The sequence below is a fragment of the Amblyraja radiata genome, chromosome 12 (assembly GCF_010909765.2).
Source record: "Amblyraja radiata isolate CabotCenter1 chromosome 12, sAmbRad1.1.pri, whole genome shotgun sequence".
Taxonomy (NCBI): Eukaryota; Metazoa; Chordata; class Chondrichthyes; order Rajiformes; family Rajidae; genus Amblyraja; species Amblyraja radiata.
The window spans coordinates 15476658-15488978 of record NC_045967.1 but is presented as its reverse complement, the minus strand read 5'-3'; the positions used below and the strand labels follow the sequence as shown (position 1 = coordinate 15488978).

Sequence of the window (12321 nt, the reverse complement as noted above, 5' to 3'; positions counted from 1 at the left end):
ACTGAGTTACTCCAGCACTTTGTGTTTTGTACAAGAGATGAAAGAAGTGCTTTGATGCAAGGACAGGAGAGCAGAAAATAAAGATGTGTATAAATAGGGTGAACAGATGAAAGACAAGGAGAGTAAAGGGTTGATAGTGAAGATTGATATACAGGAGAGTGTGTTTTAACAAAAATATTAAAAGAATGCCTGTAGATTGTCAAAACAGATCAGCCATGATTGAATGGCGGAGTAGACTGGGTGAACCGAATGGCCTAATTCTGCTCCTATCACTTATGAACATGAGCTGGACGAGCTGCTGCCTCACAGCACCAGGGACCAGGGTTTGATCCTGACATCAGGAGCTGTCTGTGTGAAGTTTGCACATTCTCCCTGTGAACGGGTAGCTTTCGTCTGGGTGCTGCGTTTTCCTCCCACGCTCCAAAGACGTACAGGTTTGTAGTTTATCTGGTTTTGGTAAAAACTGTGGGATGTGGGAGGAAATCAGAGCACCCGTAAACCCAAACATTCACATGTAGAACATGCAAACCCCACGCAGACAGCCCCCGAGGTCAGGGTCAAACTGGGTGCCTGATGCTTTGAGGCAGCAGCTCTACCAGCTGCACCACTGTGAGTGCGGCCAGTTTCATCCCAGCTGTCAACAGGCTACTGAATGATCCTCCCATCAGCTAGAGCTCGGTCCTGACCTCACATTTACATCATTGAAGACCTTTGAATTATCTTTAAAAGGACTTTATCAGACATCAATGTTATGTCTTTGCACTGGCTGTTGCACCCATCATCATGTATCTGTGCACTGTGGACGGCGTGTTTGTATTCATGTATAGTCTTTTCTTCAACTGGATAGCAGGCAAACAAAAGCTTTTTACTGTATCTTGGTATACGTGACAATAATAAACTAAACTAAAGTAAAACTAGTGGAAGAGAGTTCAACGTGCTTACATTACTGCTTACAAATGGGCGTCAACTTCTCTTGGCAATGTAAGCTGGCAACATTAACGAACCCTGCAGCAATCTCCGGAAGTGGTGGCGCTGTTGAACAGCTGCGGCTCGCCTGCAGTCCGTCTGTTTTTACTTTTTGTTGTTGTTTTTTTTTAGTTACATTTTAGTTTATTAGGTTATGTTATGTGTGGGGGGTGGGTGTGGGTGTGGGGGGGGTAAAACATGTTTTTTTGTCTCTTCTTTTGGGGGAATGCGACTCTTTTTGTCGTATCCCCTTCTCTGCCTCCGTCTGCGCTGAGGCCTAATGGCGGAGCTGTCGGCCACCAACAGCGACCTACCTCGAGGGTCTGGGAGCAGATCCAGCCAGGACTCACCAACGCAAGGCTGGCCGAATTTGGAGCTGTGGCGGCGTTCCGGTGGCGGCGGCCCGACTTGGGGCAGAGGCGGCATTCCGGTGGCTGAGGCGGCGTTCCGGCCGCGGGCCAGTGGATGACATCAGTGGGAGCTCGCAGGTCACAGGTTGGTGACCTGTTTTTACGGAGCTCCCGCGGCAACAGCTGTGTCCGCTGGACTGGAGGGCGGCATCTTCGGCAGCTTCAATCACCCCGGGCCACGGAGCTTGAACCGGCCCGTTCGCTGAGCTCGGTTAAGCCGCGGGACTGACTTACCATCGCCCGGTGGGGTAACAACATCGGAGGCCTGGATCGCCTCAGAGCAGATGGAGAATAAGGAGGGAAGAGACAGAGACTTTAAGACCTTTGCCTCCATCACAATGAGGAGGTGCCTGGTGAACTCACTGTGATGGATGTTAATTTGTGTTTATTGTGGGCTTTGTTATTTATTATTATGTGTATGACTGCAGGCAACGAAATTTCGTTCAGACCGAAAGGTCTGAATGACAAATAAAGAAATCTAATCTAATCTAAACTAATCTAATCTAAAATCTCAAAAATCAACATGAATACAAGCCAATCCCGATAAAAGAAATAGCATAGTTTATGGGAAATGCATTTTTAGTTTCATTTTCAGTTGAAGAGATACCCATCTTACATTGAGCAAACATCAGTGTCAAGGCTACCGGTAAGTTCAGTCATAATTTTCTGCTACTGTAGGCATTGATGCTAACAGTTAAAGTTTTACGAAGATGTTGCCAGGACTTGAGCTATGAGGAGAGATTGAGCTTTATTCCTTGGAGTGCAGGAGGATGAGGGGTGATCTTATAAAAGGGTACAAAATCATGAGAGGAATATATGGGGTAAATGCCCAGTCTTTTACACAGAGTAAGGGAATTAGGAACCAGAGGGCATAGGTTTAAGGTGTGTGTGTGTGTGTGTGTGTGTGTGTGTGTGTGTGTGTGTGTGTGTGTGTGTGTGTGTGTGTGTGCGTGTGTGTGTGTGTGTGTGTGTGTAAATATTAAATAGTAACCCGAGGGGCAACTTCTTTACACAAAGGGTGTTAGGTATATGGAACAAGCTGGCAGAGGAGGTAGTTGGGGGTAGTTCATTTACAATTGTAATTGAATTCTCTGCTGAGGTCTATAAAACTTTGGTTAGGCTGCATTTGGAGTATTCTGGTCACAACCATTACAGGAAGGATGTGGGGCCGTTGAAGAGGTTATTTTGGGATGCACGGGGGTGCAGCGGTAGAGTTGCTGCCATATAGCGCCAGAGACACAAATCCAATCCTGACTGAGAGTGCTTGTCATAAGGTCATGTGAAAGGAGTAGAATTAGGCCATTTGGCCCATCGAGGCACATTCAATCTCCGCCATTGTCTGTACGTTCTGAGTTTGTACATTGACCCTGTAACCTGCGTGGGTTTACTCTCCAGGTCTGGTTTCCTCCCACACTCCAAAGACACACAGGATTGTAGATTAATTGGCTTGGTGTAATTGTAAGTTGCCCCTAGTGTGTGTAGGATAGTTCTTGACAATCGCTGGTAACATTCCTTTCATATTGCATAACCTGTTGATCATGTGATTTGCTTAGATGAATTGACTCATTGATGTTAGCTTGTATATAAAGGGGTGATCACCTGGCATTTTTTCAGATCTACATTCGGCCTGCCTTGACTCTCAGGAGCAGCAGTTGTGTGCACCATGACAAGTAAGCTTCTTCTTTTTTTTTGTTTCTCTCTCTCTCTCCCTCTCTCCTCTCTCTCTCTTCTCCCTCTCTCTCTCTCTCTCTCTCTCTCTTTCTTTCTCTCTCTCTCTCTCTCTCTCTCTTCCTCTCTTTCTTTCTCTCTCTTTCTCTCTCTCCTCTCTCTCTTTTGTCCCTCTCTCTCTTTTTCGCCCCCCTCTCTCCCTCTTGTCCCCTTTCTTTCCCTCTCTCTCTCTTTCCCACTCTCACTCTCCCCCTCTCTATCACTCTCTCTTTCCCTCTCTCTCTCCCTCTTTCCTTCTCTCTCCCTTCCCCCTCTTTCTCTCTCCACTTCACTATCTTTTCCCCCTCTCTCTCTTGCCCCCTTTCTCTCTCTTGCCCTTTTTCTCTTTCCCTCTCTCTCTTTCCATCTCTCCCACTTTTCCCACTCTCTTTCCCCTCTCTCTCCCTCTCATTCCCCACTCTCTCTCACTTTCCCCCACTCTTTCCCCCCTCTCTCTCTTTCCCCCCTCTCTCTTTCTCTCTCTCTTTATTTTGCCCCCTCCCTCTCTCTCTCTCCCTCTCTCTCTTTCTCTCTCTCTCTCTCTTTTGCTCTCCCTCTCTTTGCCCCTCTTCCTCTCTCTCTGTTTTTCCTTTCTGATTTGTTTTCAAAGTTGGTGTCTCAAATCAACATCGGAATGTAAAAATGTAATGAGTTAGATTCCAGGGAATGGGCGGAGGCTTATGTGGAGTATAAATAACAGCAGCCAACAGTTAGCAATGTTTCTTAGTTTGTGCACTTTCATGACATTTCATGAATCTAATGTTGGTATGTTTATGTTGATATTATCGCAATGTTAATATAGATAGCTGTTGTGTCGCTCCTGTGCTCCAGGGTTTGAGGGATTGGAAAGTGTCCCTTGACAATCCAAATTCAAATGCAGGAGGCTTGAGGCGTGATCTTACAGAGGTGTATAAAATCATGGGGGGAATAGATAGTGAATGTACAGAGTTACCCAGGGTTGGTGGAGCAAAAACAAGAGGCTCTATGTTTAATGTCAGAGGAGCAAGATTTAATTGGAATTTGAGGGGCATTTTTTTAACTCAATGGGTGGTGGGTATATGGAAGCAGCTGCCAGAGAAGGTAGTTGAGGCAAGTGACATAACAACATTTAAAAGACACTTGGACAGGCACATGGATAGGAAAGGTTTAGAGGGATCTGGGCCAAAAGCGGGCAAATGGAGCTAGTTAGAAGGGTCATCATGCCGGGCATGGCCAAGTTGGGCTGAAGGGCCTGTTTCCGTGCTATCTGATGCTATGGCTTTAAACGTGATACAATGAAAGGTGGGGGGGGGGGGGAATAAGTAATGTTATTTCTGCATCAGATGTGTTTGCCATTTGAGGATAACGTGTGTATTTTACTAGGATATACTACCTATGGCGATATTACACAGGTTCAGACAACAGGAGCTTCCCAGGCAACTGCAAATCAGGACAATCTAAATTACAGTGGTAAGTGAGTGGAATAATTAATTGATGAATTGCCAAGTTGTATGTGTTCTCCCTATGGGGTTCCTCCGGGTGCTCTGGTTTCTTCCCACATCCCAAAGACATGCAGGTTTGTAGGTTAATTGGCCCTCTGTAAATTGTCCTTAGTGTGTAAGGAGTGGGTGCAACAGAGGGATTCTGATCTTTACGTGAATCGAGACAATGACAAATTAGCTCTAAATTGGCCGTTCATTTAAATGTAGGTGACTAACTGTAGATACCTCCTACTCCATCACACAAACCAACCGCCCTTCCATTGACTCCATTTATACTTCACGCTGCCTCAGCAAGGCCGCCAGCATAATCAAGGATGAGTCGCACCATGGTCACTCCCTTCCTCCCCTCTCCCATCAGGCAAGAAGTACAGAAGTGTGAAAACGCACACCTCCAGATTCAGGGACAGTTTCTTCCCACCTGTTATCAGGCAACTAAACCGTCTTATCACCAACTAAAGATCAGTCTGGAGCCACTATCCATGTCACTGAAGACCTTTGGACTATCTATGATTGGACTTTAGATTGACTTTAGACGGAGTAACTCAGTGGGACAGGCAGCATCTCTGTAGAGAAGTAATGGGTGATATTTTGGGTCGAGACCAAATGCAGGCAATCTTGCTTTACTATCTTGCACAAAACATTATTCACATTATTCCCTTTATCATGTTTCTGTACACTGTGGCTCGATTATAATCATGTATTGTCTTTCCGCTGATTTCTTAACACAGAACAAAATCTTTTCACTGTACATTGGTGCACATGTCAATAAACTAAACTCAGGCTTACCCCTCCCACCTATATTCCGTCCTCTGGCTTTGTATTTCCTGCAGCTTCCATTCTTATCTCACACTTTTTGTCTTTTCATCACTGGTCTTTATCCACCCATCTGCCAGACCAACCCGCCCCTTTCCTATATCCACCTATCACTGATAGGCTATGCTTTGTCCTACCTCAACTTCCCCCAGCTTTCTCACACCATCCCCTCCGCCCTCTCCCCCCCCCCCCCTCACCACAATCAGTCTGAAGAGGGCCCCGACCCAAAACATCGCCGGTCCATGTTCTCCACCGTATCTGAGGGGGATGTGCTGATGTTGGAGAGGCTCCAGAGGAGTTTTACAAAAATGATCCCGGGGATAGTTGGGTTCACCTATGATGAGTGTTTTTCACCAGGTCTTTACTCACTGAAGTTTAGAAGGATGAGGGGACACATTGAAACTTACCATATAGCAAAAGGCCTGGATAGAGTGGATGTGGAGAGAATGTTTCCACTAGTGGGAGAGTCTAGGACCAGAGGCCATAGCCTCAGAATAAAAGGACGTACCTTTAGAAAGGAGATGAGGTGGAATTTCTTTACTCAGAGGGTGGTGAATCCGTAAAATTCATCGACACAGACAGCTGTGGAGGCCATCACTGGGTATTTTTAAAGCGGAGACTGATAGAATCTTGACTAGTAAGGGTGTCAAAGGTTACGCAGAGAAGGCAGGAGATTAGGGTTGAAAAGGAAAGATAGATCATCCATGATTGAATGGAGTAGACTATTAACGAGCCTAATACTGTGCATATGACATGAAGTGATGAACTTTCTGTGCTGTATGACTTGAGTCTATGACTTTTGCTTCCATTTTGTTTCATCTCACAGGTGTTGCGGCCTCTCAAAGGCTGGTGAAAACTGACCTTGAGCGGTTGAACCAGTACAAGTCTTTGATCGAGGATGTTGCCGATGCCAAAAAAATCGATGTGGCCCTCATCGGCGCCATCATGTCCCGCGAATCCAGAGCGGGCAACTGCTTGGATAATGGCTGGGGTGACCATGGCAACGCCTATGGCCTCATGCAGGTAGAAACACGTCTCTTTTCAACGCAGCAAAGAGAAAACGTTCCCTTTGACACTGATCGGAACATTCGCAGCAAAGCAGCACAGTGTTGTTTATTGAGAGATGACACAGGCCCTTCAGCCCATCATGTCCATGCCAGCCAATATGCCCCATCAAAGCTAGTTCCATTTGCCTGCATTAGGTCTATAACCCTCTAAAACGTTCCTATCCATGTACTTGTCCCAATGTCTTTTAAATGGTGTTACAGTAGCTGCCTCAACTACCTCCTTTAGCAGCTTGTACCATATACCCACATCTTCTGTGTGAGAAAGTGGCTCCTCGGGTTCCTATTAAATCTTTCCCCTTCCTAGCTTAAACCTTTGCCTTCTGGTTCTAGATTCCCCTACTCTGGGTAGAAGTATGAATTCCCAATGATTTTTTACACCACTCAAAGATACAATTCGCAGTCCCTCTTAGTAGTGTTCTGTGCATTCAAAAGTAGAGCTAGAGTCCCAGGTTTGACCCTAGCCTAGGGTGCTGTCTGTGTGGAGTTTGCATGTCCTGCCTGGGTGCTCCAGTTTCTTAGCAGGTCCAAAACCATGCTGGCAGTGAGGTTAATTTGCCACTATAGAGGGCTATATGACTCTACGACTCAAAAGAATAATATTGGCAATGCTGGAATTAAATTAAAACAGAACGTGCAGGATAGTCATAATGTGTTGGATGAAACAACGTTAATCATTCAGATGGTATAAAAAAACAAAGTGCAGGAAAAACTCAGCACATCTGTGGATGGAATACACAGGCAACGTTTCTAGTCAGGACCCTTGTTCAGACTGATCAAAAAGGCTTGAAGAACAGTCCTGACCTGAAACAGCATCTGTCCATTCCCTCCACAGATATTGCCCGAGTACCTCCAGCACTTTTTTTTTAACTCAAGCTTAGTTGCAGCATCTGCTGTTCCTTGTGTCTCCATCTTGACAATTCGAATCATTAGCCCTTCCACTGAAATAGGAAAAATTGACCCCTTTTCCAGATTTTTTACCCACACTACAAGGACAGGAGAGCAGAAAACATTCTAATTCTGCTCCTATCACTTATGAACACGAGCTGGACGAGCTGCTGCCTCACAGCACCAGGGACCAGGGTTTGATCCTGACATCAGGTGCTGTCTGTGTGAAGTTTGCACATTCTCCCTGTGAACGGGTAGCTTTCGTCTGGGTGCTGCGTTTTCCTCCCACACTTCAAAGACGTACTGGTTTGTAGGTTTTCTGGTTTCGGTAAAAATTGGCCCTAGCGCGTAGGATAGTGTTAGTATATGGGGATTGTCATTTGGCACGGATTGGGTGGGCGGAAGGGCCTGGTTCCGTGCTGTATCTCTAAACTAAACTAAACTCCTTGTGCTTCCTAACACCCAATTTCTATCGCCCCATCTCCATGTCATCTTGCATCTCACACCTCTCTCCTCCCCACAGCTTCACTTTGAGAGTTATATCATCTCTGCTCTCCGCCCCACTAACCCCCCCCCCCCCCCAGCCCCCTCCTCGAGATCCAAATCCTTGACCAGTTTCTGTCCACAAAGTGTACTTGACAGATATAGAGTTCTTCCAGCAATTTTTGGTTCTGTTTTGGATTGCTGCAATTTAATTTGTTTTCCATTGCTGATATTTGGAGGGTTTTACAGAGACAGCATTGCTGGTATCCAGCACCTTGAGATTTCTGCGGCTAATTCCCAGAAACCAAAGGATAACAAATTCAACATCAACTGAAATTGCCTCCTTTCAGAAATGTACACACATGGAACAACATTGCCCTCTATTGCCAAGGGTCTATACTGCAAAAACTTTCTATCTGATGGGAACATTCAGAATGGAAGGAGGCCATTTAGTTTCTTTAGAACCAGTTTAGTTTAGTTTAGTTTCGGGATACAGCGGGGGAAACAGGCCCTACGGCCCACGGTGTCCGCGCCGACCAGCGAACCCACATTATCCTACAAACACTAGGGACAATTTGCAATTTTACCGAAGCCAATTAGCCTACAAACCAGTACGTCTTTGGAGTGAGAGAGAAACCTGAGCACCTGGAGAAAACCCAAACTGGTCACGGGGAGAAAGTACAAACTCCGTTTGGAAGGCACCCTTGGTTAGGATCTCTGGCGCTGTAAGACAGCAGCTCACCATGCCGCCATAGAGGATGGAAACAGGCTCTGCCCAATGTTGCTGTACACTAGTACAATAGTTGCTTATCTGGAACAGCATAGAGAGTTGCCGCGTTCTAGCACTCTCTCTCCCATCTCTCATGAGGACGGCGCAGTGTCAAAGCGGTAGAGTTGCTGCCTTATAATGTAAGAGACCTGGGTTCGATCCCGACCTCAGGTGCTATCTGTACGGAGTTTGTACCACTTCTACCACTGCAACTTAGCACAACTAACTTTAGAATCATCTTATGATCGTTTCTCAGTTTAACAGCATTGCAATGAGAAATGAATTCCAGTTTAGGGCTAAAAAATTGTTATGTCTATTTCAGGTTGACAAAAGGCATCATAGTATAAAAGGAAGTTGGAACAGCAAAGAACATGTTATGCAGGCAACACAGATCCTGATAGATATGATTAATGCCATCGGGCTGAAGTTTCCGAGCTGGACAAGTGAAAAGCAACTTAAAGGTTTGTGCTTCTTTTTTGCTTTTATGCCGCTGACATCTGTGGAGGCCAAGTTATTGGATATTTTTAAGGCGGAGATGGACAGATTCATGATTAGTACGGCTGTCAAAGGTTATGGGGAGGAGAATGAGGTTGAGAGGGAAAGATTGATCAGCCATGATTGAATGGAAGGGTTTTCTTGATGGGCCGAATGGCCTAATTCTACTCCTGTGACTTATAAATGATTGGAGCAGAATTACGCCATTCGGCCCATCAAGTCTACTCTGCCATTCAACCATGGCTGATCCATCTGATCCCATTCTCCTGCCTTCTCCCCATAGTCCCTGACACCCTGACTAATGAACATGTATATTGTATTGACTTGATGGACAGCATGCGAAACAAAGCTTTCCTCTGTACCTCAGTACACGTGACGGCAATAAACCTAAATCCAAAACATTCAAGTTAGTCTATTTTATCACATTAAAGTCATGTGTTTATAAATTGCTGTTGCTGTTAATATTCTGTCTGTTTACAACAGGTGGGATTTCTGCCTACAACATGGGACCAGGCAACGTTCCCAGCTATGCGGAGGTAGATAGTCATACAACAGGCAAAGACTACTCCAATGATGTGGTCGCGCGTGCTCAGTGGCTGATAGACCAAGGGTTTTAGTTGTCACAGCTCAAGCAGCTCATCAGTTTGTTCTGTCTAAAATAACAAAACTTAAATCACTGCAGCTGCAAAAATGTCAGTATTCAAATTCTTTTTTTTTTTCAGTCTTTCATTTCATCAATAAAATCAATTCAAATTGTAACATGATTTTAATCTACAGAAAATTAAATGCAAAATGATAAATAATATCCACAGCTCGAATATTTCTCATTATAAAACCTTTCAGAGTCTTAATTAGCTTAGAGATGCAGCACGGAAACCTGGCCCTTCAGCCCACCGAGTTTACGATGATCATCGACCCCATTCACACTAGTTCTTCCAAGTTATCCAACTTTCGCATCCACTCCTTGCACACTTGGGGCAATGTACACAGGCCAATTAACCTGCAAATCTGCACGTCTTTAGGATGTGGGAGGAAACCCAAGTGGTCACCAGGAGATAGAATAAGTGCTGGAGTAACTCAGTGGGTCAGGCAGCATCTCTGGAGACAAGGAATGGGTGGCATTATGGGCCGAGACCCTTCATCAGACTGGTCAGTGGGAGAACTGTTGATTAAATGCATCCTTCCTATTTGCCTTAGCTCCTTTACACAGCGAGTTCCACAATCAGACCGCTTTGTGAATCAAGGTGAAACTCCTGAACTCACTTGTGGATTTATTTGGAGACTGTATCTTCACAGTTCGACAACCTCCTACTTCACTAGCAGTTGAAGAATATTTGCTTTGACTGTCTTGTTCATATAACCCCATTGATAGACCCTTCTGTAATTCCGTTAGTGAGTTTCCTCTCAAAACTTAATCTTTTATTTGAGAGATCAATAAAAGCTAAAATATATACCACAGGTTGAACACCGACTTTCCGGCACCCTCAGTTCCAGAGCCTTTCTGGATTATCCATTGAAACAACAATACATCCTTGGCCCACTGACCCTTCCTGTGTCTCCAAAGCACCATAGAGTGCCAGAAACTTAAATAAAACAAATGTAAAATGTAAACTGAATGTGGATGGAATGACCTGTCGACCCATCCCCAGCTCATACCCTCTTCCCGGCCGTTTAGTGTCCCAGCTTCCGACCTCACACCCGAGTCACGAGGAGCACCAGCGAGCCTTTCTTCATCTATCGCACAGTCTGGTAAAAGGGAGAACTGCAGATCCTGGTTTAAATCAAAGGTGGACATAAAATGCTGGAGTAACTCAGCGGGTCAGGCAGCATCTCTGGAGAGAAGGAATGGGCGACGTTTCGGGTCGAGACCCTTCTTCAGACTGATGTCAGGGGAAGGGGCGGGACAAAGATAGAATGTAGCCGGAGACAGTAAGACTAGTGGGAGAACTGGGAAGGGGGAGTGGATGGAGAGAGAGAGGGAAAGCAAGGGCTATCTGAAGTTAGAGAAGTCAATGTTCATATCGCTGGGGTGTAAGTTACCCAAGCGAAATAGGAGGTGCTGTTCCTCCAATTTGCGATGGGCCTCACTCTGACAATGGAGGAGGCCCAAGACAGAAAGGTAAGATTTGAAATGGGAGGGGGAGTTGAAGTGCTGAGCCACCGAGAGATCAGGTAGGTTAAGACGGACTGAGCAGAGGTGTTCAGTGAAACGATCACCGAGCCTGCGTTTGGTCTCGCCGATGTAGAGTTGACACCTGGAGCAGCAGATACAGTAGATGAGGTTTGAGGGGCAAGTGAACCTCTCCCATACCTGGAAAGACTGTTTGGGTCCTTTGATGGAGTCGAGGGGGGAGGTAAAGGGACAGGTGTTGCATCTCCTGTGGTTGCAGGGGAAAGTACCTGGGGAGGGGGAGGAAGGTGAGGACAATGGGGAACTCTGTCCTTGTTAGGAATGGGGGGAGGGGGAGTAAGAGTGGAGACGCGGGATATCGAGGAGACCCTAGTGAGTGCCTCATCTATAATGGAAAGGGAACCCGCGTTTCCTGAAGAATCTCCGATGCCCTGGTATGGAACACCTCATCCTAGCGCAATCGTGCTTGACTAATCTTCTGGAATTTTTTGAGGATGTAACTCGGAAAATGGATAAGGAAGAGCCAGTGGATGTAGTGTACCAAGACTTTCAGAAAGCATTTGATAAGGTCCCACATAGGAGATTAGTGGGCAAAATTAGAGCACATGGTATTGAGGGTAGGGCACTGACATGGATAGAAAATTGGTTGGCAGACAGGAAACAAAGAGTAGGGATTAACAGGCCCCTTTCAGAATGGCAGACAGTGACTAGTGGGGTACCACAAGGCTCGGTGCTGGGACCGCAGCTATTTACAATATACATTAATGATTTAGATGAAGGGATTAAAAGTAACATTAGCAAATTTGCAGATGACACAAAGCTGGGTGGCAGTATGAAGTGTGAGGAAGATGCTATGAGGATGCAGGGTGATTGGGATGGGTTGGGTGAGTGGGCAGAAGCATGGCAGATGCAGTTTAATGTGGATAAATGTGAGGTTATCGACTTTGGTGGCAAAAACAGAAAGGCAGATTATTATCTGAATGGTGTCAAGCTGGGAAAAGGGGAAGTACAACGAAATCTGAGGGTCCTTGTTCATCAGTCACTGAAAGTAAGCAGCAGGTACAGCAGGCAGTGAAGAAAGCTAATGGCATGTTGGCCTTTATAAGAGGAATTG

The 12321-nt window shown here is 45.7% G+C and overlaps 1 protein-coding gene across 1 annotated transcript; it reads left to right on the top strand.

The window, feature by feature from the left end:
* The first annotated feature begins 1919 nt into the window (after positions 1–1919).
* LOC116978965 (lysozyme g-like) lies at positions 1920–9835 on the top strand. Its single transcript, XM_033030284.1, has 6 exons — positions 1920–2022; positions 2991–3046; positions 4446–4532; positions 6204–6400; positions 8904–9042; positions 9560–9835. Exons 2-6 carry the CDS (start codon positions 3040–3042, stop codon positions 9691–9693), a joined length of 564 nt encoding a protein of 187 aa, XP_032886175.1. The 5' UTR covers positions 1920–2022; positions 2991–3039; the 3' UTR covers positions 9694–9835.
* Positions 9836–12321: the final 2486 nt, after the last annotated feature.